This window comes from Peromyscus californicus, unplaced genomic scaffold (assembly GCF_007827085.1).
Source record: "Peromyscus californicus insignis strain IS unplaced genomic scaffold, ASM782708v3 Scaffold_15__1_contigs__length_86483966, whole genome shotgun sequence".
Lineage (NCBI taxonomy): Eukaryota > Metazoa > Chordata > Mammalia > Rodentia > Cricetidae > Peromyscus > Peromyscus californicus.
This window is the reverse complement of record NW_026294447.1, coordinates 72317553-72344502: the sequence shown is the minus strand read 5'-3', so window position 1 is coordinate 72344502 and position 26950 is coordinate 72317553. Positions and strand designations below refer to the sequence as shown.

Genomic DNA, 26950 nt, shown 5'->3' with positions numbered 1-26950 from the left:
GATAGATAGATAGATAGATAGATAGATAGATAGATAGATAGATAGATAGATAGACAGACAGACAGACAGACAGACAGATAGATAGATAGATAGACAGACAGACAGAACAAGCCAGCATGGGGCTTCACATTCCCCAGAGGTCCTCTTGCAGGACTGGCTATCACCACTAGAGGTCACTGGAACCAGCGCTCTGGAGAAGGCTACCCAATGGTACAGACAAGGCTGTAAGTGACAAGAGCACCTGTTTCCTGTGTTGAACAGGTTTCTGGTGTGGCATTAGCCACAGAGAAACAGGTTGGAAGTCGAAGCCTGTGTGCTCATGGTCAGCAGCTACAGCACCAGTCTTGTGTTCCTTGCTCAGCACTCTATAACCTGTCTGGCCGTTCTGACCCAGGATAGAAATCTCTTGGGATGATCCTACCTGCATAAACCCATGGTCAAAATCTGTGCCACCCCCTCCCTGCTCTATCTACTTTGGGGGTGGTAAGGGGTGTATGCATGTGGGTGTGGGTGCAGGAGGACGCCCACTTGTATGCATGAGGAAGCTAGAATAGGACACCAGGTATCCCATCCTATGACTCTCAACGTTACGTTTTGATCCAGGGTTTCTCATCAAATCTGGAGCTAGAGTGAGTGTAGTAAGTAAGCCTCCTGGCTCTGCTCCTCACTACACTAGCATTACGGGGATATTCAGCCCTATACATCCACACATATTCATTTATAGCTTTTTACTTGGATTCTGGGAATTAAAAGTAAGGTCCTCAAGCTTGAATACCAAGCCTCCCTACCCACCGAGCCACCCTGCTACTCCCAGCCCTTGAGTGAGCCATCTCTGAGTTTCACATTCAACCAATAGAAAATGCTTTGTGAAAGTAGCTGCCACCTCCATTGGCTCACCAGGGATAGAGATGAGGCGGGTGGCATGCCAAGCTTTCGGCTTGATTACCCCAATCCCACAGGCCCTAGAAGCTGAGAGAGGTACTTTGTTCAGAGCTGACAGTTCTTTATCAGGCACAATGCAGACTTCTGGATGCTCAGCGCGTGGCAAGAGATAGTAAAGTGAAACCCGGAAGACATGTGGGCACATACTTCAAGCCCTCCAGATCAGCAGGTCTCAGCCTGTGGGTCACAGCCCCTTTAGGGGTCACATATCAGATATCCTACATATCAAATTTACATTATGATTCATAACAGTAACAAAACTAAAGTCGTGAAGTAGCAAAAAATAATAATAATTTTATGGTTGGAGGTCACCACAACATGAGGAAGTGTATTAAAGGGTTGCAGCCTTAGGAAGGTTGAGAACCACTGCTCTAGATGAATATGTTATGCAAAGGAACATATGGCAGTCTATGGTAAGATCGAGGACTTTTCTTTGATTGTAGATTCCAAAGACTTGGGTTTCTTTTTTAAAGAAACCATCCAGTTTGAATATTATTAAGCTGCATTAAGAATTTTTTAAACCACGTGAATATTGGCCCCTCCTACATTTTTATCGCTTTTTTTTTCCAGATGCCTCCTCTGTAACAAATTCACCAGCAATTACCTCAGTCAACTCTTCTTGATTTATTAGCTCGTTCCAAGTTCCAAACCATTTAGCGATGTCTTCAGAGACACAACCACTCTTTCTTTTAACAGTAATTTCATTGGTACTGATAGTCCTCAACGTGCAATAAGGTTATATACTGATATTCCCAATGTAACTTGCAAATATCCCACATCAAAATACACATCCACCTACCAGAATCCCTCACTTAGCAACTCAGCACACTGCACGGTATTAATTCTTTCCCCTAGTGAGCTTGTGGGCACCATGGCTCACTGCCACTGCCCAGCCTCCCAAGAGAGTGACACTTCACACTTCACCAGCCTAGGAAAAGATCAGAAATTTGCAATCCATAACTGTGGCTTCTAGTACATCCATTCAGCTTTCCCACTGTTGTTAAATGGAAAAATCATTAAGTCAAACCAAAGGTCTGGTGTGTGTGTGTGTGTGTGTGTGTGTGTGTGTGTGTGTGTGTGTGTGTGTGTAAGCATGCGTCTGCATGCGTCTGTGTTGTTGCTGTTAAAATAGTGAGTACACTTGAACTGACATAAGGAGATTTGGGGACAACCACAGCCCACAGCTGGCCCTGGGCAGCACAGACTGTAGAATACAGGAGTGTGGGCATACTGGAAAGAAAGTTGCTAGCCACAGGGTTCCCAGAATCTTAGGCTTCCAGGAAAAAAAAAAAAAAAAAAGTCAGTCATTTGAATCAGCAAGGCATTGCCTAGCGGGCATAAGAAAGGTGTCAGGCCACTGGGCAGGCCCAGGCTGTGGTCCATCCTCATGGTCACTCACAATAGTCACCTCCTGCTTCCGCTTCTTGCACTAAAAAGAAAGAGAACACTGACAAAGCAGAGATAGAGAGGAAAGGTGAAGGTTGTGTTTGAGAAAGAATATTCTGGTACTGTGGGGCTAAGAATCCTTCCTTGGACAGGCCTCTGTTGTCCTTCCTTTTCTCTGCTCTTTCTCTGGCAAAACAGGCCTGGGGGCCAGGGGCAGGGCTGCAGTTGGGTAAGACACAGCCTGTGTCCCTAAAGAGCCTTCAGTCTAGAGCAGGGGACACTCCAGGTAACAGGAATGCAGTGAGACTGGGTTGTGTCCTTGAGGGTATATGGATGCTCTCTGGAAGACTGGGCTAGCCTTGCAGATATCAGTGGGATTGGGGTTGGGGGCGGTGACGTGGTATAAAATGCTTGCTGTATGAGTATGAAGGACTTCAGTTCAAGCCCCTCACCCACTTGAAAAGCTGGATATGGCGATGCACACTTGTAAACCCCATGCTGGGGAGGCAGAGACAGGAGGATCCTAGCACTCATTAGCAAGCCCCGTGTCCCAATGGGAGACCCTGTTTCAAGACCTAAGAGGGGTACAGGGTCTCCTGAGGGAAAGGCACTGAAGGTTGACCTCTGGCCTCTGCATGCGGAGCTAAGAGTGGTGGCTTCTTCATAAAGGTTTGACAAGACAAGATGGGATTATAAAGGGCCGTGTTTGCACCCTAAAGATGGTCTTTCTTCTGTTGTCACTGAGGATGCAATGCAGGTCATGGTCATGCTTGTGAAAGGTCATGCTGGGCAGAGGGTGTTCGGTGCACAGCAGAGGGAAGAAGGGGGGTGACAGATGCGATGACATCCACTTGAAAAGCTGTTCCTCTTGGACAGCTGCTCATTGGCATGGCCTAGGTGAGCTGCTCATTGGCATGGTCTAGGTGAGCTGCTCATTGGCATGGTCTAGGTGAGCTGCTCATTGGCATGGTCTAGGTGAGCTGCTTGTTGGCATGGTCTAGGTGGCTATCTTAGTTAGGGTTAAAATTGATGTGATGAAACACCATGACCAAAAGCAAATTGGGGAAGAAAGAGTTTATTTGGCTCACACTTCTACATTACTATTCATCATCAAAGGAAGTCAGGAAAGGAGCTCAGACAGGGCAGGATCCTGGAGGGAGGGGCTGATGCAGAGGCCATGGAGGGGTACTGCTTAATGGCTTGCTCCTCATGGTTTGCTCAGCCTGCTGTCTTATAGAACCCAGGACCACGAGCCTGGGAATTGCACCAATAGACTGGGCTCTCCCCCATCAGTCACTAATTAAGAAAATGGTCTACAAGCTTGTGTACATCCCAATCTTATAGAGGCCTTTTCTTCATTGAGGTTCCCTCCCCACCTTTAGTGTGTGTCAAGTTGACATGTAACTAACCAGTATAGTGGGTGACTGACTGGGCAGGCACAAGCTGGATCCATTCCATGGCATTGCTGGCTTTACATGGCGGTTCCTCTTCTTCCGCAGCCATCTACCTCTGTAAGAGGACAATGCAGAACAAAGCGAGACTGGAACTGGCAGACTACGAAGCAGTGAGTACGGTGACTCCCAGGCCAGGGCGGGAGGAATGTCCACTCCGCAGCTTTGTCAAAGCCTGGGGTTTTCCTTTCTTCCCCCTGCGCTCCCTTCCAGGCAGTGGGAAGGATGTCTCTTCTGTGTCTTCTTTATCGCTCCTCTCGCCATGACAGTCCAATTGCATCCTTGTATAAATAACTCTCAAACTTCAATAGCTAAAAATAAACAGTTCAAGTGGGTCCTGGGGGAACATACCTGTAATCTCAGTACCCAGGGAACTGAGACAGGAGTATTGTAAGTTTGAGACCAACCTGGGCTATGCCAACCTGGGCTGTGTGGTGAGACCCTGTCTCATATGTACATTAATGTAGATAAATAAGTAAATGGTAAAAAGATGGGTACAGAACTTATACAGACATTTTACCAAAGAGGACAAAAGATGACAGATAAACACATGAGAAGATGCTCAACACCCTTAGCCATCTGAGAAGCAGATTGAATCCATGGTGAGGTGCCATTACACCTTTTTGAATGGCTAAGATGGAAGGTATAGCTGACACTGAGTGACAGTGAACATGTGGGACACGCTCTTTTGTATTACTGGGAGAATGGGAAAAAATGATACATGTTTTGGCAATTTCTTATAAAGCTGAATATACAGTTACCACATGCAATCAACTAGAGAAATCAGAACCTATTCCACATCAAAATTATCGTGTTACTGTCTGTATTAGCTTTAGATGTGGTGCCCCAAAGCTGAAAACAACCCAAATACATCTTAATAGACAAAGGTACCTAACTTACTAGGCACATCCTACAATATACTTAGTTAGTACCCTAACTAACTAGGTACATCCATACAATGGAATGGTATTCTGCAGTAGAAAGGAATTGATTCTTATTATACACTACTTGGTAAGTATTGAAAGCATCATGTTGAGTGAAAGAATCCAGTCTTAAGCAATCCATCCCATTGTTTGATACTCTTGCAAAGACAGCACATATATCATGAGTGAAAACAGATCAATAGCTATGGTTATAGATGGATTGGGGGATGACCATAAAGATATCCCAGGGGACTTGAAGAAATAATGGAACTACCCTAAGTCCTGATTCTGGTACATAACTGTATCCATGTGTTGGGCTTCACATTTTTTTTTTCTGGAAGGAAAACTGTTAGATTTTCTGTACAACAAGTTTAAGGTCAAAATTTAAAATTTCACCTTTATATCCCTCTCCTGAGCTGAGTAGTAGAGACAGAATCCAAGAACAAAATTCCATCCAGAAAATAAGACAAGGCACCCATGACAAGGGAGGTCTCTTTCCCCATCCATTTACCTTCCTCTATCTTTGCCCATAAGATCTATTTCCTTGCAAGAATCAGGCATTCCACTTCCTCACTCGGGTCTAGCCCCATCCACTTGGCAGAGTTTGGAAGGGAAAAAAAACCTGAGGACACAAAGATTCACGTATCATTGTGAATATGTGTTTAACTTCTGGTTGCAGAATCTTTCCCCCACGTTTCACAGGCAACACAGAGAACCAGGGAAGTTTGTTATGTGTTCATGTACCCCCCCAACACACATACACACACACACACACACACACACACACACACACACACACACACACGCACATGCACACACACACACGCACACACACACGCACACACACACGCACACGCGCACACGCACACACACACACACACACACACACACACACACACACACACACACTATGTGCGGTACAGGTGTTGATGAACTGAACCAACTAAAGAGTGACAGCTAGGGGGACACAAGATAATGTTAAGGATAGTGGAGAAGCCCTCCTTGACACTAGAGGATCAACAGCATTGTCAGATCTACCACCTTCCCAAGGTCCCTGTCTGCCTCAGTCTCCCAAAAGAAATACAGTGAGGCTCTTCCCTGCTAGGCTTTGCCCCTCCTGAGTCCCCATGCCCAAATCTAGCCAGTCAGCTAGACCATGGCTCCCCTCGCCACCACCCAAAGGCAAAAGCATAGCCACTAGAGAGCAGGGGTTGGACATGGCGTGCTGCCTTCTTTGAGCCTGTTGGTATCATAGACTTGTGTTTGGGAGGCAGAGTAGAGAAGGATGCTAGGAGATTGTCTAGGAGCTCAGGATCTGGTTAATGTTTGCATATCACATCGCATGTTGGACCAGCCTGTGTGATTGTCTCCTAACCTGCAATAGTGTGTCTGTGACTCTTTGCATCCTGGGAGCTGGGTCTTACCTATGTGTCCTGATATCCCAAACAGCCATATCACTTCTCTTTGCAAAACTGGCTGTTTTACTTGCTGCATGCCCAAGGCAAACAGCTTTGCTATGACCACGTGACTTCCCTAGCATGTCAGTAAGGTTCCTGTTGTTCTTGCCCGGGTTTCTATGTCTTAGGGAATATATTACACAGAAATGGCACATCAACTTCTGGTGTGTTTTTTTCAGTTTCCTATTCTTTTACCCCACAGTGGTCTGTTTTGATATTTGAAAAGTATACAGCATAAAGAATTTTTTTCTGAGATTAAGTTCTGCATAAAAATGCTCAGAAACGACAAATGCATTTCGTTTCTAAAGCATACTAACTTTATTAAAATGTTCTGGCTTCATATATTCTTTGTGGGAAACAAAAATTCAGATAGCAAATGATTCTCCCACTAAGTTTTTCTATATATACAGGTTTTTTTTACTCTTCCTTCTAATCACAGACTGTAACATCTAGGGAATCATTCTATGTTAGTAATACTAACTAGATTGCCATTTTAATAGCTGCCTAGTATTCCACAGCATGACAGAGTCATAATTCACTGCTTCCCCAAGTGATTGACATTTAGGTATCACCAGCCGGACTTCCCACAAACAGTACAAGCGTCAAAGGAATAGTTCCTTTAAAAGCAGTTGTACCCCAAACCTTGGTGCAAATTTGTGTGTTCCTAAAACAGGGCTTTTTTTATATTAATAACCTACTAATGAGGGTAATCAATTAGTGTTGGCATGAGCTCTATGGAAATACATACCATAATACAGGCTCCAGTCCTGCATTAATCAGAATTAGAGAGATCATTAGCGGTCCTGTCAAACACCTCTTCTCATTGTCCTAAGGCTCCAGTAGACAAGTCTGCAGGCTGAGAGAAAAACATCTCTCCTTTTCCTCTAAAGATGATCCTAGATGGAGGATCTTCCTTCCTTCCTTCCTTCTTCTCTCCTTCTTTCTTCCTCCCTCCCTCTTTCCCTTCCTTCCTTTCTTCCTTTCTTTTTCTGTTTCTGACTTTTTTCCCTTCCATGAACATCATAAGCAGTCACTCTTTAGTCCACTTCTGAATCCTGATCTTAGAAAGTACCCTGTAAAGCACTCTAGGTTCCCCTTTCCTGTAGCCTCCCCGGCTCCCCACAGGAAGAATTATACTCAAGAGTTCCATCCTGAGCTTTGCTGTGGGGTGACCCTGACATTCTTTCCCCAACAGCGACCGGGCAACATTTCCAGTAGCCTCTATATCAAGCTCTATGTGACTTGTGTTCTCAAAATAACACCCAAGAAGAGATGAATCAGGATGAACCAGGGACTTCAGACTTAATACACTTATAAATGAGCATTAAGAGTTAAGCAATTCAGTTGGGCCTGGTGCAAAGTCTAATTTGGGTTCATGTCCACTGACTTTAGTCTGAGACCCTGCTATTTTGATGGGAGGAAACCAAAAAGGATGGCTTTCTTGTAATAAGCATAGACGCCGGTATATTAGCTTATGATGATTAATACCTTCTTATTGATTTTTATTTCTCACCAGGAAAACTTAGCAAGACTCCAGAGGGCCTTTGCAAGGAAGTGGGAATTCATCTTTATGCAAGCAGAGGCGCAAGTGAAGTAAGCAGGGACTTCTGGGAGAGAAAAGGACTCTCTAGAGTTCTCTGGAGGTGCTGGAAGGGTGTGGTGGTCAAAGTGAGGTTCCCACCGGGTTAGTCTGGCTCATCCCCCGGGAGAGACTGAATAAATAATAGGAAGACCCTCATGAACAGGTTTCACATCTAGATCTGAGGTCTTGCTAGGACAACTTCATCAGACAAAGAGAATCCTGTCAAATGCAGAGCCCAAAGATGCACCTGCTTGCCCAGAGGTTTCCATAAGATGTCTGCACTCAGAGGCTGGAAAACACCAGGCCAGGGTCATTGTAGAGCTAGAGGCCTTGACTCCACAGGATAATGTGTTGAAACTTGAGGAGGATGTCTTAGTTACTTTTCTCAATACTATGACAGAAGCAACTTCATGGAAGAAAGGTTTACTTGGGTGCGTGGTTTGGGGGGTGAGGGTTCGCTACATCATGGTGGAAGATATGGTATAGTTGTGGGAGTGTATGGCAGTGGCTGCTTACATCATGGATTATCAGGAAGCTGAGGGAGCTAGACCAGAACCAGGACTAGGCTATGCCTCCAAGGGCCTGCCCCCAAGGGACCCACTTCCACTACAGGCCCCACCTCCTATTGACGTCACACTCTCCCCCAAACAGCTCCAATAGTTGGGACCAAGTGCTCAGAAGCCTGGGGGGGGCCTTTTGTATTTATATCAGAAGAGAGATAAGTTCACTCTCATCATCTTCCATATAGGAATGAAGCCGAAAACTAATGGAAAAATAAGGCACAGAATTTAGACTTCTGGGTTCAGTGGCTGAAGCTACATCATGAGACATGGCTTAGGAGCTATGTCCTTCCTAGGCAGAGGTGGGTATCTACAGGATCCCTCTGCCGGAACAGAGCTGACTCCCACCCCCCCACCCACCCACCCACCCCGTAAGCTTACCTCAGAGAGCTCAGGCTAACCCAGAAGGACCAGTTTGAGCTTTCTCATTTCCTCCCTTCCAATCTCCCAGTAGGTTAGCTCATTCATTTTCCTCAAAGGGCACAGAGGAACGGAGGAACAAGAGGTGGAACAGAATGGAGATTGCTTCTTCTATAAGGAAACATGAGACATGGGGAATGAATGCCCCCCCAGCCCCCACAGCCCATAAACAGAGTTGTCACCTAGGCCCATGGAATTCTGGAACATGGAATTGCTATGATAGGGTCTCCCTTTTTCCTCACACGGATGGTGTCTAGCTTATCCAGCAGTACCAATTGGCAAAGGAGGACAGAAGAGGGATGGGAAGGAGGCTGAGCTGGAAGAAGATGGGACCTTGTCTCTGAGAACCCCTTGTAGGTGTATAGGCCCCATACAGCTTCCGAGAAGCCCTTTCATGCTCTAGGGGTGGTCCCACTCAACACCTAGGGTCAGATGTGGGGGTGTGATTAGGATAGATTACCAGTGGTCACCATTGGAAATGAACTGAGGCCGTCTGGTCCAGCAGCCCGCATGCCATCATTGCTGTCACCATCCCTCAGTCATCTCTACCTTTCCCCTGTCCATGATGCCAGCCACCTGCTGGTTCTTTCCCAACTCAGTGTTCCCAGATGTCCCCAAGGGAAGGCAGACACCAGGTACTAGGTCCTAAGTGAGTGTAGGAGACCATCTGGGAAGTAGAAGGTGGGAGAGCTGGTGGGAAGAGGGGCTTAGGTCTAGATGGACTGAGGTAGAGCTGTGTCTAGATGCTCACAAGTCACTGGGAAGCAAAGAGAAGCATGGATTAGCTCTCCCAGAATCCAACAGCATCACGCTATGAAGGGGAGGGGGAAACTGTCACTTTATACATATATGGCTTTTCTCCATTAACTTTTCTGATTAACTCTGTGATTATATAATAATTGTGGGCCATTTAAGTACACAGCAATTATCACAAGAATCACAGGGTGGTTATGGGTTTATTTCAGTCCAGTAAACTAAAGGGCTCCCAAGAGAGCTGAGAACCACAAATCACATGACAATTAATCTGAGTTGCTTTTTACTTAGATGATGTGAAATGATACATGCCTGGGGGGCGGGGAGGCTTTTGTGGGCTCCCGATCAGAACACACAGAATCTGATTTTGCCATTAATAATTTCCCTATTGCAGTTGGTGCCTTTCCCAACTGAGGCTGGTGATATTTGTCACTGGGGTCTTGTCACAGGCTAGGGTCACTACTGTGCCTTTAAAAATCCAGATGGTTTAAGTGACTCTCAAAACACATAATTGGAGTATTTTACAGACATTTTAACTGCTGTTTAAACTTTGATGTCTGAGATGGAGCATTGGCAAACAGGTGGCTGTGTCCTTTCTTATCAAGCCACACAGGCAGAATTGGCTCTGAAGTAGGGGCAGACCGATGGAGAATTCGGTCCTTAGTAACCCAGATCTTGATACATCTTGTGGGCAACTCTGTTTCTGCCTATTCTTCCTGCCTGCCTATCGTGTTCATGGCTCACAAATGATAACATAATCCAGCCTAAAACAAGCTCTTGCCACATGTGGAGGTTGTGAGGGGCCACATGGGAGGCAATAGTCTTGGGTTCAACCTTAGCCCCTAGAAGCAGGATCAGAAGAGCCGAGGGGGCGGCAAAAAAAAAAAAAAGTACAAACACTTCACACTTCCTCTCTTTACTCTTTCAGGATTGATCGGAAAAAGGATAAGACAGAAAGGAAAATTTTGGATAGTCAAGAACGGGCCTTTTGGGATGTCCACAGGCCAGTGGTGAGGAAGTTCTGCTTGGTTCCCTGCACTGGATCTGCCCACTCATTCTTTAGGACTGTCTTTAGTGACCAAGTGACTCTTCCTTAAGATAGTTGCTAAGCCTTGTGAGATCGCTCTTTCCATTCCTTCATATTCTCCCCGTAGATCTCCTGGGGGGGGGGGGGGTGTCAGTTCCATCTTTTAAAAATTATACACTGGGGAAAACGTAGGACTGGAAATGGGGAAACAATGGGGATGCCAAGACAGGAATTTTGGAGTCCCAAAATCTCCATTCCTCCAGATTAGCAATGTTCGTGTCTGCCACCATTAAGCCCCAAACCTTAAGATATTCTTTTCATATACTGTTAAGCCTTGTCATCTACCGTAGTTAGGGTCTATAAAGTCTTTGAAAACTCCCAATTAGTGAACATTGAAGAATTGCTCCTGGGTGAGCTAACTTCCTTCCAGAAACTGTTCACATATTTTGATCACCATATTTGTGTGAAGACACCATATTTAATATATGATGCTGATTTACTGCGTTGAACCCACAACAGTGGTTCAGGCCAGATCACAGCCATTCTGTTTTCTCCTATGGCACATCGGAGACCCCGTCACCCTTAGAACACTACACAATACCCTGCTTGCAGACTCCTAAAAATGGAAAAGTCACCAAGATGAACACACAAAAATGTAGAAAGCCTGGCACCAAATAAGCCCTCTAAAGGCTGCTTTATGGAGTGGAAGAGGGAAGCAGAGCTTCTCCCTGTTCAGCCTCATCTAGGCATGGTTATGTAGGGTGACTCAAAATTATTGCTCTTCTGCACGAGTCTGTAAATGGTCATTACACTCTGAGAACATTGATTTGCACATTACAAAGAAAATTCAGCAAGTAGATGAATTCACAAATCAGTACAGAATGAAGCTTGACTATGTCTCTGATTTCACATTATTAAAACAGATCCTGATTGCCCCCAGGGAATGGAGTTGAAAATGAACAAACTATTTCAGCCTTCCTAAAAACTGATTAAAAGCAACAATACCAAAAAAAAAAAAAAAAAAAAAAAAAAAAAAAAAAAAAAAAAAAAAAAACCCTGCCTGTCCTGACATGGGAATTGTTTTTTTTTTTCAGATGGTTAGAGATGTAATACAGCAAAGGCTATGCCCAAAGCACTGTGGCCACTTGAAACATAGGTTTGATGGCAGAAATGCATATTAGACCCTCCATAAGAAATCCTGATTATAAGCTCATATTTTGTATTTCCGGTGAGACCTCCACACGGGAGCATGCATTATGGCAAGAGAAAAAGATTATGCATTATCTGCAAAGGGAAGGATTAGGTCTGATGGTATTGCTCAGATTCAATTGGAAGCATAATTTTCACTTAGTAATTTATACTATGTTTTCCCTCTCAGCCAGGCTGTGTGAACACAACGGAAATGGATATCAGAAAATGTCGACGTTTGAAGAATCCTCAAAAGGTTAAAAAGGTTCGCTGGTTTGGTTGAATTACCACTTCCTGGTGGGGCTAGCCCTCCGTTTCTGGTATTCTTCACATACTGATTATTCCGCTTGTCATTCTGCTTGCACTTTATCTTTTTGAAATCCTTTTATTCATAAATTCTGGAAATATTTGTTGGATGGCTGGTGTGTTCTAAGCACCGTGCAAATTGTTGGGGTTAAGTTCCAGATCTCGGGATCCCAGAGTCTTGAAGGGGATGAAACCAGAACACAGGCCACGGGGCTATTGTGCTGTGTTAGGAAACATGGGAAAGTGTTTAGCTGGAGGTGCAGCTAAGACAGAGTGTGGCTCCCCAGAGGCTTTATATAAGCAGGGTCCCCTGAGACGAAGAGTAAGCAGCCGCTGGCTCTGGGGAGGCTGCTGTGAAGAAAAGAAACCACTGGAATAAAACCCGGAAGAGCCTGCAGGCACAAAGGGCTGGCTTCTTAGAAGCAAATGGCAGAGTTTAAATAGGGCTAAATTGTCAAAACCCACACCGTCATCTTGCCCTACTTTGAATGACCCCAGAATTCCTTGTATTTCACTAGACTAAAACGGGTAGTGGCCACAGCATCCCCATGGAGACCATACCCAGACATCCTCCATCAATATGCTCACCCTCTCCAAAGACCATGCATGCTATGGGAGAACATGGCTGTACTCTTAACACTAATTTCAGAAGGTTAGAGTATATCCCCAAGTCACATAATGACCAAGGATGAACCCAGAGCACTTTGGATCAGAAGTGTTTCAGTGTTTGGAATACTCAAATATGCCTATCAAGCTTAGAGGGTAGGACCCAAGTCTGAGTACAAAACTCACTTGCTTCATAGCCATCTTATGTACATAGCCCAAAGGTAATGGTACATAATATCCCAGTGGTCCTGGGTTTTGATCAGAACCTATTCCATGAGATGAGGTGTAGCATTTTCCTCGGGGTATTTGAGATTTGAGAGGATTTTGGATATTTAGACAAGAATTAGTGTGTGTGTGTGTGTGTGTGTGTGTGTGTGTGTGTGTGTGTGTGAGAGAGAGAGAGAGAGAGACAGAGAGAGACAGAGAGAGAGAGAGACAGAGAGACAGAGACAGAGACAGAGACAGACAGACAGACACAGGGAGCCTGAAACCCCAGGTACGTACTTCTTGAGTTTACTTATGTAATTTGTTTATTGGGTAAATAACAAATACCCACTGTGCTGTATTTTAAACCTCTAGTTTTAACTGTCCTTACTTAGTCTTTAAGGACCCCTAATTCTAATATCCCAGAATTTTATGAAGCTCTGTGTAGTCATCTGAGCCTTTGTGATTGTATAGACGCATGTCCTTCAGGGCTATTTCTATCCCTGATTATAACACCATGAAGAACTTGACAGCAGCCATAACTGTGGACTTGGATAGAAACTGAGGCCAGAAAACCCCTTAATTTAGAAGGAGCACTAGTCAGGAAGCCCGGCACCTCAACGTTACACCAGATGGGCATGGCATCTGCTGACCAGCAAGAGACCCATGGGGAGTTTTTAATGTACCTTTCAGCTATTGTTCTTGAGCTCAGTGTTGACCCCAAATCACCTGGGGTATTTGTTTAAAGTACAGACTCCCAAACCCACCCATGAGAATCCTGAGTCAGTCCATCTGGGGTGGGGTTCAGCCATGTACTTCTCTATGGAGGACCCCCAACTGATCTTTGAAGTTAGTTGGCCTCTGGGCTGTTAAAAGAAACAGTGCTACACAAGGAGACCATTTCCTTGAGGAATGAAGGATTTTTCCCACTGATGTAACCCAAAGAGGATGTGGTCCCTCAAGAGGTCTACCATGGGAGAAATGCAAACAGAGGCCAGTCACGTGGCTGGATGCCACGGAGACAGTTGAAAGAATGAGACGATGATTTAGCTCCTGGCCCGCCCCCAACACGGAGGGTGTGTGATTCAGATTTTTGCTTCCTCTTCTAGTCAGTGTATGGTGTGACTGAAGAGTCCCAGTCACAGAGTCCAGTGCACATACCAAGCCAGCCAATCAGGAAAACGACAAAGGATGACATTCGAAAACAGGTGAGTGGGCATGACACTCCTGGTGTGATCCATGGACAGCAGAACCCAGCTGTCGGATGACTTGATCCTGTGTGTGACACTTCACAAAAGCTCGAGAAACTCTCCACCAAGCTTCTCTAGCAGTTATTAAAAGGGGTGTGACTGAGCTCCCCCAGTGGCATACTGACTTTTTAGGTCAAGGTCTCCCAGTGCCTGCTGCGGGAACTAGAGAAGGAGAGGTGAATGTCCCATCCTGGAGAACTTAATGTTGTAATGAACTTCCAGAGGGCACCAGTTCAGGATCACTCCCTGCATATGTCTAAGACTCAAAGAGAAGGCATAAGAATAAAGAGAGCCCCATCCCAAAGTCATTGCAGCATCCTTTAGTTACATGCTATTTTCTGCCCTAATGAGAAAGTCAGGTTAACAGAGTGGCTGAAGGCATTGCTCCCTTCTGAAGCCTACTCTTTATTATGCCTTCCTGGTTTCTGACAGGGGCTGGGCAAAGGAGTAACTTGAAATGCCTTTCCTTGGCAAGCTTATGGTTAGGTGGGAAGAAAGAAAGAGACAGACGCAAAATAGCTATTCGATGTTTCTAGTCCAACACAACCAACACATGGGTACGATTTACACATGGAAACTAGGCAGAGGAACTGTTACTGGGGCTTATGAAAAAAGATTTTTATAGTATACATATTGTCTATTGCCAAGCTTTGGAGACTGCATGCTGTCTTTTGAATAAATAATTTGGGGGGGGGGGGTAAAGATTAAATGATAGCTATGAACAGGTGAAAATTGGACATAAACTAAATTGCATTCGAATCTTCAGTGTGGCAGGGATTTCCAAAAGGGCAAATTGGTTGTAGGAGTTCCAGCTACAGGGTGGGAGTATTGTCTGAGGAGGTATTTAGACCTTGGTGTAACTGCAGGATCTGGGTTTGTGGGATGAAGGAAAATCAAGTTCTGTTTTGGCCTCAGCACCCATGTTCTCTCTTTCCGCCAGATAACGTTTTTGAACGCACAGATTGACAGACATTGTTTGAAAATGTCCAAAGTGGCCGAAAGGTATGCTGCCCCAATGGTATTGCCATGTGCTTATTTTATAAAGGGAATGTCACAGGGTTCTCCTTAACAAGTGTGTTCAGCTTCAAGAGTGGGGCTATAGATATCCTTAAATCTGATGTGTAAAAACCCAGTCTTGTGGGAGCGTAGCTAAGATAGCAGGCCTCCCTTAAGCAAGACATGCTCTCTTGCTTAAGCTTCTGCCATTGGACTTTGTCAATCAGGGAAGAATGCCCTTAAAATCTCCATCATGGGCCTTTGTCTTCAGTTCTTTGATTCAAATAGAATCACACCTATTTCAGCTTTAAAATGCCCAGATTCATTTTATAGGGGAAAGACGTTATGTGTGCCCTTTGAGGTACTGGCCACATAAACAGCAGAGGACTAGATCCCTGAGAAGCGTCCCTCCTCCACATACCATCAACCACTGGACAGCATTGAGTCAACTGTATAGAAAATAGCTGGCCCCCGCGGCCTGGCTTCGGCAGCAGCCCCCGTGCTGTGCCTCCACACTGGTAGCTGGTTCCACCCCGTTACCACGTGGGAGATTCAATTTTATCAACTAAATGGTCTGGTTTTGAACACTTCAGTAAAGAGACCACCTGGAGATCCTGAACGGAATAAATCTAATCAGGCAGCCAGAACTTAACACTTGTTCATCCATAGGCTGCTGTTAAAGCACCACCCAATTTCGGAAGGGATCCAGGGTGTAAGTCAGGCCTTAGTATGTATTGCATATCGGGTAAACTGAGTCCTTTAAGTTTAGATCATACAGGGTACTGGCTGTGTGACCTACCACTAAGGCTGTCTCTGCTGGCCTCTGGGTTAAGCTGCATCTTCTTTCTGAATAAATAATGACAGATGGGAACTTAGAAAACCCCAACCCCAAATCCAAAGCCTGAGTTACTGCTGTGCTTGGGACACCAAGGACATTGTGGGTTTGGGCTTATGGCATCTTATATGTCTACTTGTATGTGTCTTGTATGTGTATCTATGTACTCTTACATATTTTTTGTTATTCTGGTATTAGGATTTGAATCTCACAAACTATAGGCAAGCGATCTACTACTAACCTATATCCCAAGATCTCTGTTTACTTTTTTTTTTTTTTGAGATGAGGATCTCATTAAGTTACCTGGGATGTTTTTGAACTCTCTCTATAGTTCAGGCAGGCCTTGAACTCAGAATCCTCCTGGTTCGGCCTCCTGAGGAACTGGGATCCACCCCCACCTCCACCCCCCGCCCCAGGTCCAGTCTATTTGTATTCATAACGATTTTTTAAAATTTTTAATTGTGAGTGCCTGTGTGTATGGGGAAATATGCATGTGAGTGCAGCTGTCTGCAGAAGCTAGAAGAAAGCATTGAATTCCCTGGAGCTAGAAGTACAGGTGGTTGTTAGCTGCCCGGTGTGGGTGCTAGAAAGCCAGTTGGTGTTCTCTACACACATAGTGTATGTTCTTACCAGCTGGGCCATCTCTCTATCCTGCTGGTGTTCTTAAAAATGGAGTTAGTTATTGACATTCTAGGCCAGACAAGTGTTTGTTGCATTTTTAATGTCCTGTGCAATATAAGATAAAACAGTATTCGTAACTTCTGTCCACTAGAGGCCAGTAGTGCTGCCTCACCATTGTGACAACCAACAGTGTCTCAGGGCATTGCCAAATGTGTAAGGGGACAGCAAAATCAAATCGACCCCATTGAGAAAGACGGTGTTCCTGTGCTCTCTAATGCATAAATGCCTCTGATGGTACCAGCGGCTGAAGCTCCCACAACATCAAGAGCAATTACTCTGAAGTCCCAGGTTCTGGCCAGCTGCAGGTTACAGACTCACTTCCCATCTCCACTGTCAAAATGAGGGACTTCCGGCCAGCTCACCGGGCTCTGAAAGTACTTATTCCCTCTCAATGAGGTTACCCCTCCCAAAGAGTGCCCAAAAGCAAAGCAGCTGAAGTGGCCTCAGCTTTCCTGTGCCATAGGCGGTGAGGAATGCCAAGGCACAGAAATAGCTGACTGGGCATGGTTCAGTGTCTGTATGCATGGTAATGTCTGGCTTGGAAGGGCTCAGAGGAGAGAGTGTTCTCAGAGCATCTTTCATCGGGTTCACATGCCCAAGGCCAGTGTCCTGAGGCCAGAACGGAGAGCTAAGCAACAGAAATCCCCAAAGCCCAGTCCTAGGTGTGGACTCAGTGGTTGCAGAGGAGAACCGAGCCAGGTGCACTTTGAGCTTCAAGTGGTCTAATCTAGTGTCTAGGGCTCTGGTGATGCCCTTGTAGCTGCACAGGCCTGAGAACTCCCTTTGTCTAATCTAGTGTCTAGGGCGCTGGTGATGCCCTTGTAGCTGCACAGGCCTGAGAACTCCCTTTGTCTAATCTAGTGTCTAGGGCGCTGGTGATGCCCTTGTAGCTGCACAGGCCTGAGAACTCTCTTTGTCTTGTCTTTGGAGTGTGGGGAGAAGCCTGAACCAGTCATCTTGAGAGATCACTCAGGATGAGGCAGGTGATATGGAGAAAAGGAAGAGAGTCTGGCAGGTCCCTCTGTTTGTTTACTGGCTGTCTGGAAGGAGCCCCAGCTGGCACGTCTAATTACACTTGAGAGGCGCTCACATGAGGGCTTATTCCAACCACAGCTCCCCAGATAGAAACTTCTAGGGGTCCAACCCCAACAGTGGCTGGATTTTATCCCAGGCAGCAATAACTGACAACTCTTCAATGCTACGGGAGGGCTTTCCTGAAAGTCACAAGGAAACTCCCTGAGAGAGCAGAGGGAGAGCAGCCTGGCTGCTTGCTGGAGATAAAGTCACCCAAGCCTGGCCTGTCAGCTGCGGGCGCTCTGCCGGGAGGGGCCAGAGAGGTAGCACTGGCAGCTGGCCAGAGGTGAAAACTGAGCTCTCTCAGGTGAGCCACACAGTCCCATTCTGGATCTGGTTTCCCTGAGCCTGCTCCAGGTGACAAGTGGTAATTAGAATCGTGCCCACCCTGGGGAAAGGTCCCTGCCATTTTTTTTTTCACTTAGTTGCCTAAGAACCCAAGAGGTGAGAAGCTGTTGCTGGTGGTATAGGTGACCCAGTTCTGAAAAAGCAAGAATTGGGGTGGGCTAAAACCTGCAGCCAACTGCAAGGGAACACAGCAGCCAGGGGTGTCTGGAGCCTGCTGTAGAGGTTGGCATCCCCTGCCTTGGCCATTCCCTGTGTTCTCAGCGAAGCAAGATGCTCCATCTCCCTCTGCTCTCACTTCTTTGGAAGAGGAGATAGCGGTGGTGGTTAAACCAAGGGGGTTAATGAGTGAGCGCACACTCAAGGCCTGGCTCCAGTCCTTGGCGCTCAGGTCCCTCCGCAGTGACTAGGAAGGACCTAGTCGTTTTCCAGTGTGGTGATTTACAGTACTTTTGACAGGAGCAGAATTCAGGTGTAGGAGATGCAATGAACTGGATACATGGTGCTCTGAGGAGGAGGGAGGCTGGCCTTGAAGATGACAGTGTTGTGTTAATACAACTCTTCCCACACTCTCTCTCTCTCTGTGTCCTTTCTCTGACTCTCATTCAGACAGCCCCACAGGCTGCCCCAGGCTAGTGCTGATGCTCATAGCCTGTACAGTTCCGCCTTTCTACCTCACATACATTCTGTTCAGCTTCTTGTCTTCCGAGAGGGAGGGGTCATGGATGAGGGGACTGGCTCTTTAGATTTTCTCAGTTCGTTTCAGTTTCAAATAGTCTGCCTATGGTCCCCAACACTGTCTGAATGTCCCTGACCTGTCGGCATCCGTGTCTCCCAGGCTGCTTCTTGCACTTCTTAAATGTGTAACCCTGTTCTCGATTCGGAAATAACAGTCCCCGTATATACAAATTAACTTTCCAGATAAATACCCATCAACACGGCAATTTTTATCTTAACTATTTAAAGTGATCATCTCCCTTGAATATGGCTCACAAACTTGTCTTCCTAAAGGAAGAACACGGCCTTTCTTCGGCTCATTTCTCTGGATAACTCAAGCCCGTGTGTTTGCATTTTGCTTTTAAAGTAGTCCTTTAGATTAAGTCTCTGATCTCAGGAGATGCCACACATGGCTTCCTATGAAATGGCCCTAATGTACTGTGTTTTGAGTCTCTGGTTCAAATTTTTTACATGTTGAGTTTTTTTTCGTGGGGGGGGGGTGTTTTTGTTTGTTTGTTTGTTTGTTGTTTGGGGGTTTGGTTTTTTGGTTTGGTTTGGTTTGGTTTGGTTTGGTTTGGTTTAGTTTTTTGAGACAGGGTTTCTCTGTGTGGCCCTGGCCGTCCTGGAATTCACTCCATAGACCAGGCTAGCCTCAAACTCAGAGATCCACCGGCCTCTGCCTCTGCCTCCCAAGTGCTGGGATTAAAGGCATGCACCACCACTGCCCAATGGTTTGCTTTCTTGTTCCCATCAATATGGTTGTTTTAGTAATATCCTCCTCTCTGAAGATGTATCATCTCTTCCCAAGCTGCAACAGACAACTGCATATCAGTCAGCTGTGGCTGACAAAGAACCTCCTAACTCAGAGGCTTAAAACTGCAGTCGCTTCCCTCTGCCCACAGGAAATATGATCTTCCCACGGCTGGTCAAATACTGCCAAATGCTGCATACACTATGCATTTTCTCCTATGCCTACACACCTAGGAGACTAATAATAACTAACAATAGAATAAGACAATCATAGACAATCATAAACAATCATAACAACAAGGCAAATGGAACCTCTTTTGGAACTTTCACATACGCATGCAAAGGAAGTGCTTTGCAGCTTTTCTTTGGTGTAGATTTCCTGCATCACCACTCTATGCAACTTGAGGCAGTATTCAGTAAAATAAGGGATAGCTGAACACCAGCACTGCAATTCCACAACAGTGAATCTGATAACACATGCCGCAATTAAGTGACTTATGGGAAGGCAGTATATATAGCATGGAAACACTGGGCAAAATTCATGTCTCAGATAGAGATTTTATCACACTGCTCAGGTCAGCATGTAATTTTAAAACTTACGAATTATTTGTTCCTGGAATTTTCTACTTAATATTTCCAGACTGTGGCTTATCATGGGTAACTGAAGTTGCTGGAAGCAAAACTATATACGAGGGTATTACTCAATGGGCATTTACTTTTTCTCACATGTCTATTGCCAGCTGGTTGCATGGGCTAAGCTGCTTGTCCACTTGCTGCTGCAGACAGGGTAGGTAGTTCTGCTGATCTGGGTTGTGTCTTGTGTATGTGGCTTCTGACTCTGCAGGATGGCCTCGACAAGGACAGCTGTACTGCCTTTTACATGGACTCTCATCCTCAAACAGACTACTTTGATATCACTCACACAGAAGCAAGAATACAAGAAAAAAGCAGAAACAGAGTCACAAGCTTAAAGACTAGACTAAAAGGCTAGTGTACCACAGTCTGTTTTTAAAATCAATTTACTACCACCAGAAAGTCAAATCACAATGGCTTGATCCTAAGCCAGGGCAAAAAAAGCTCTTTCCCATGAGCCATGTTTTTCTTAATGACAATGAATTTTGAGGCAAGAAGTGTGTTTTTTCACCTGGAGATGCTGAAGAGACCCTTGTGTTGGTCACCTGCCTATTACTGTAACAAAATACCAAAACGAATCAACTTAGAAGGAGGAACTCGTATTTGAGCTCATAGTTCAGAGCTGTCGATCCATGTTCATTTGGGCCATCAATTTTGGGCCGGTGCCAAGATAGAATATCAAGTGGGAAGGACATAGTGAAGCAAAGCTGGTAGATGTGAATGGGGGAGGGAGCAGGAGGATGGGAGGGGAGGGGTGAGGAGAGGAGAGGAGGAGAAGGGCAGAAGTTCCAATGTCTCCTTCGAGGGCACAATCCCAACCACTAGGCTCTACCTCTCAAAGGTCCTACCACCCCCCACAGGCTGCTGACCAAGCCTTTCATGCATATAGCTGCGAAGGGCATTTAAGATCCAAACTGTAATAGACTCTGTGGTCACTTCTCCAGAGAGATGAATTTGCCAAAGAAATGAGGTCTTCCTCCTCTTTACAAGAGTCCCAAGTGCATCTTCAAGCTAATCCACCCACCCAAGCCTTCCGGCGCTAGCAACATCTTTGAGAACATAGAACTCTATACATCTCTGTTTCCAGTTGCCTGGCATCTCTGAGCTCTCCCCCCAGAGACTTCCCTCCAAGCCTAGCAATGCTGTGGGACACCACAGTATCCCGAGGTACTGCCTCTGGTCCCGACACAGCACCTGCACACAGAAAGATCAAGTTGTTTCATTTTATATCTGCTGCTGCTGCTGTACTCAGCTCACCCTCACTCCGTTACTGGGAGTCGCTTGTGTGTCACAGCTGACTGCTAAATTGATTTTTTTTTCTTTTAAACATCATCTTGCTTGCCCATCTCTGCGATTGCTGCTGCTCCCTAAAATTGGATGCTGGTTCCTCCTCTGCCTCCTGACCCTCGGTGATCATGAAATGTAATTAATGAAATGCGATAAGACAGCAAGGAACGGGATACCCTAAGGCTCTATTAAAAACCTGCTAGGGTGAGAGAAGTCTGTGAACTTAATGTCTAATGATAAATTCAGGGGAGGGAGAAAAGAAGTCATTACAACTTTGCTTTCATGTGGTTTGAGAAACGGTGTGGTCCTTGTACCTCCTCTCTCCCAGCCCATCTTAATTGGTAGAAAAGAAATAGTAAGAAGTCACCTTATAGCCAAGGTCACCCTCTCCAGACCGAGGTCTGGAATCTGTAGTCTGTGGAAGAAAAGGGGTCAGGAGATGTGGCCAGCACACACTCTCCTTTCTGAGGGACTAATGTCTCCTTCACTAAACCCAAGTTTCCCCCCGAATACTTCATCTCTGGGTGACCTGAAGTGAGGGGGTTCTTCCCAGTCTCTCTCCCACCTACCTTCTGCCACCTGGAAAAGATTACCTCCTTCCTCCCTGCCTGCAAAGGGGTTCTGTACCCTGTCTCCTCTCCCATCAGGTCCTTTCTGTCCTACTTTCCTTTTGAACATCACTGTTTAGAAAATGCACACACCCAAACAAAGGAGCAAGTGTGACCCCTCCATATCCCTTGTGCATGGGCTTTCTGGCTTTCCTGCTCTTTCGCAGGCTCTGACTATATGAATGCTTTAACACATTTTAGTGTATTTCTGAAGTGGGGACAAAAGACACCCACACGGCACTTCAGGTTCCACACCTGGTTTTCTCAGCAGTAATGCCGTCCACAGCTGCGGGCCATACCTTTTTCCGTAGCAATTACCAGTGTCAGTGCCTTTTCAACGTCTCTGCTTTATAAGCCAAAATCCACATGTGTGCACTGGGCTCTAGGAACCCCTTCCCGTGTATTGTTTCACTGTGATAGAAAGAATCTGTTCTTCCTCCAGCTTATCTTATTAATTTTGGGGGTGTACTATCTCACATAATGTATGAGGAAATCATGAGTCTTTTTGTTGAGGAAGAAAGGATGGAATCTAAAACTTGCCTCCAAGCCTTTCCAAGTGGGTCGACTAGCTATTTTCTGAAGTCCCTTTTATTATGTTCTTCCTCTCCAAATATATCAAGGTGGGCCATAATTACAACCTGAGTCAGTATCTACTTCATTCTATGGAACAGTGAGTATACTTAGAAACTGACTTTGCAGAGCTCTCCATGGATGTAGCTCGGCTGGTAGAGAGCTTGCCTAGCATAGATGAAGCCCAGAGTTCAAGCCCCATAGACTAGGTGTCATGGTGCACACCTGTAACCCTGGTACCCAAGAGATAGAGGCAGGAAGATCAAAGGTTTATGGTCATCCTCAGCTACACAGTGAGTCAGGATCAGCTTGTGATTCATGAGAGTCTTTCTCGACAAAGAAAAAAAGATGAAGCGATGCCTTACATCTGGCTCTGTGCCAGCACTGTCCTATGATGTGGTGGGGTCTGGTGACTTCAGTGGGCGGTGAATACTGCACTAAAGAACACACTGATCACAGAGGGTCCACCCTGACAGCACCTACTTGTGAAGATGAGACTGAAATACAGACAAATTAGCCAGCCCCGCACCCTCCCCCAAGAGCCAGTCCATAGCCTCTAGCAAGGGCAGGCAGCGTCTTCGCCAGAACTCAGTAGATTAACCTTTTCTGATGGTGGGAGAATTTGCCATTTGAAAATCAGAAAACAAGACACTCATGAGGAGTAAGGAGTAAGGGGCTGAGAATTTTTAAACTGCTGAGTGACAAGTGTTGTTCCTAACAGACTTCCCTTATTTACTTTCTATTTCCCAATTCCTCTGCTTCTGCCTTTGTGCCTGTCACAGCCATGTACTTATGGACCATCGCTGCTTGTGTGCAACTGCACCAGGCATCCTACAAAGCCCCTTTTATGCCTCTGGTTTTATTTCCCTCTTTGTTTTTGATGCCAGTCCCCAAGTCTTTCTGTGGTCGTTGGTATTGACTTTGGACACAAATAGTACTACATCTTGACCGTGGTTATCTCCTTCATTGCCTGCCTGGCCTTTTCTTTGTCTTGGGTCTCCTGAGCAAAGTCCATTCATCTTGTGATCTGTATACCACCAGGAAGACATGTTCTGGGGGACTTAGTGCCTCTCCCATCCAAGCTGAAAATGGCGGCCTTGTTGAAATTGATCTTCATATGGCCATCTCCTTCATCCCCATCCCAAGGATATTTGTTAGGTGTCAAAGCAAAGCAATTACAATTTCTACTTGGGTTCAGCAAAAAGGAGAATATATTAAATCCCAGAATGCAAAGAGGTGTTTCAGAGTTAGGCATGGGGCTGGCAGCCATGCTACATAAGCTCAGGAAGGGCCGGGACCTTGAGTGTCTCTCAGAGTCCTCAGGCAATATTGGCCCTGTTCCCTTTCTGTGTGTGAAGCCTTGGGATCTCTTATGATCGACATGTGCTAGAAGATGTGATAAGCTCCATTCCCTGCAGCTTCAGAGAAAACACATCAGCCCCACCCAGGGCAGGTAGCTGGCCCTGAATAAATCAACAGTGGCTAGGAGCAAGGCTTCCAAGCAGAACCATGGCAATGCTTGGTATCCCTGTGTGCATGTCAAGATGCACTCCTCAGCTGAATAGATCCCAGCAAGTTGCCAGAGACACCATTTATGCCTGCTCTCGCCCATGTTGGAGACCATCTCACTGCCTAGGTTCCCTATCATCACCTCATAGGTTTCCAAGAGACCCAGTCCAAGGTTCAACACAACTCAATTTAGTCACCGTCTTCCTAGCCAATGTCTCTGCCTCACTTTGTACCTCCTTTTACAACTTGGAAATGGTATTGGATCATCTAGAAGCAAGTCCCAAGCCTTCGGTCTCTGCACTAAGCTTAGATTTTATCCCATGCAGACAGATGGTCAATGCTTAATTTTCTTCCTGCATCCTCGCCTTGGAAACTCTAGCTCCCAAGAATAAGGCCCTTCCAGCCCAGATGGGAGGCAAGAGAGAAAGAAGGCAGCCACAGGCATGGAGCTCAGGTCTTGTGACAGTCTGATGAGGTGGAGAAGCAGAAGAGGAGAGAAGCTAATGACCTTCCCTGTCTGCCTGGGACATGGGATTCTCTCACCTTGTCTTAGTAATGAGCCCTTTCTCACTGTCTCTGGCGTCAGCATCCACAGAAAACAAGAGAGCAACTGAGTCACAGAATCACCGATATGAGTGTCCGTGAAAATGCACATTACTCCGGAGAGCACCACGCTAAGCAAAATAAGTCAGACTCCGAAAGACAAGCATCACGTTTTCTCTCATTTGTGGATCCTAAATTTTACATAAATATAAAAAAAGTGTGTGTGTAGTACATATTATATACTATACAGTATAGTCTGAGGAGTTAATAGGAATAAGAACAGCAAAGGGAGAGGTGAGTATATTCAAAATACAAAATGCTTGTATGAAGATTTCCCTCTGAAACCCATCACAATGCACAATGAATCTGTCCTAGTTTGGGTTTCTGTTGCTGTGATGAGACACCATGACTTGGTGGGAAAGGGTTTGTTTTGCTTACACTTCCACATTATAGTACATCATCAAAGGAAGTGGAGGTAGGAACTCCAGCAAGGCAGGGACCTAGAGGCAGGAGCTGATGCAGAGGCCATGGAGTGGTGCTACTTATTTACTGGCTTGCTCCCTGTGGCTTGCTCAGCCTGCTTTCTTATAGCACCCTGGACCACCAGCCCAGGGGTGGTACCACCCACAATGAGCTAGGCCCTCCCACTTTAATCACTAATTAAGAAAATGTCCTACAAGCTTGCCTACAGCCCCATCTTATGGAGGAATTATTTTCAATTGAGGTTCCCTCTTACCAGATGACTCCAGCTTGAGTCAAGTTGGCATAAATTAACCAGCACAAAATCCATGCCAGAAGGGGGTGGGGAGGGAGAGGAGGCATGTTTCTGACTCAGTCTTTCCCATGTAGTGGGGTGGCAGGCAAGACAAGGGGGAGCATTGATTCTTGAACACCGGGTTTGTTGGCATGGACTGTGACAATGGCAATAAAGTATGGCATGTGGCCACCATTCCCGAGGCCTGAATGTCAACATCCACATCTTTCTGTAGGTGACTGTGCCTTCTGCAGCAGTTCCTCTAAAGTGACAACTGTTGGTCAGACTAATGGTCTCTCAGAGATGAGCACATCCTAATGCCTGAAGTTAAGTTATGATGTATGACAAAGAGAGCTAAGAATGCAGTTGAGGTTAAGGCTGCCACTAAGTACACTTTAAAATACATACGTTATCCTCATCATGTGGGTGGGCCAGATGTCATCATAAGTGTGCTTAAAAGATAGACAAAATAGCTAGAAAAGTCAGTGTCCGTGAGATGAGACATAGAAAGATTCACTCAAAAGATTCACTCAGCCATTGCTGACTTTGGAGATGGAAAGGACCAGAAGCCAAGGCAAGTGGGAAGTCCCTAGAAGCTGGATCAGGTAAGAAGATGGCTTCTTCCCTAGCATTTCCCCCACACCAAATTGGCTACCCAACTAACACCAGTTCTAACTTAGTGAGACCCATTCCTGACTCAGGCCCTCAAAACTAGGCTAATAAATGGATGGTATTTTATGCTACTGAGTTTGGGGTAATTTATTACAGTATTATTAAGAACAAATACACAACTCTAATGTCTCCTTCTCTCTAAGATTCTCTACACCCTCACCATCTTTAATATCCCCACCTCGCTAAGCATCTTTTCCTCTGGTAGACATACATGGCTGCTTCTGACAATTCAATAGATCCCATGAAACGTAACGCTGGATCTCATATTATTTCCTGATCCCTTATGATGGCTCTAGTCAACTTCACTTACATAAAATTTAAAAAAAAAATGCATTTCCTTTGTCAGTAGAATAAATTTCCCTCATGACCAATCCCACCCATCACTGTCACTGTGGCACTAAACTTTAGTCTTTGTCTTGATTCAGATTCAGATTGCTAGGGTTTTCAGTGGAGAAGTCCCTACACTTCTCCCACGTGTTCCTCTGCAGTCTACCCTGTTGCCTGTCTGGACCCTCTCTGGGGAACGGTTCCATTCACGCCTACTGTTACAAAACCCTGCCTTATGCGCTCAGCCCCATTGTCTTGGACCTGCATCAACATTCAGTCTCTCCAGCCCTTCTCCGCCCACTTCTCTGTTTTGTTTTTGTTTTTTTTTTTTTGGTTTTTCGAGACAGGGTTTCTCTGTGTAGCTTTGCGCCTTTCCTGGAACTCACTTTGTAGTCCAGGCTGGCCTCGAACTCACAGAGATCCGCCTGGCTCTGCCTCCCGAGTGCTGGGATTAAAGGCGTGCGCCACCACCGCCCGGCTCCACCCACTTCTCTGAAGATCCACCCATTCCCAATCTTCTCTAAAATATCTCTAAGAACCTGTGTGATTCTGGCTTAGGTCCTCACAGTCCTTAGTTACTGCCTGGCCCTCTGA

General features: G+C 45.7%; 1 protein-coding gene across 7 annotated transcripts in view; it reads left to right on the top strand.

Moving 5' to 3' along the window:
* Nucleotides 1-26950, top strand: part of Rgs6 (regulator of G protein signaling 6) — a 564321-nt gene that overhangs the window by 463430 nt on the left and 73941 nt on the right. For all 7 annotated transcript variants that reach the window (XM_052739378.1, XM_052739381.1, XM_052739380.1 and 4 more), the window contains 6 exons: nt 3828-3892; nt 7676-7752; nt 10403-10484; nt 11880-11954; nt 13915-14013; nt 14996-15057. In XM_052739378.1, the coding sequence (XP_052595338.1) occupies nt 3828-3892; nt 7676-7752; nt 10403-10484; nt 11880-11954; nt 13915-14013; nt 14996-15057 (460 nt within the window). The remainder of the gene's footprint in view (nt 1-3827; nt 3893-7675; nt 7753-10402; nt 10485-11879; nt 11955-13914; nt 14014-14995; nt 15058-26950) is intronic.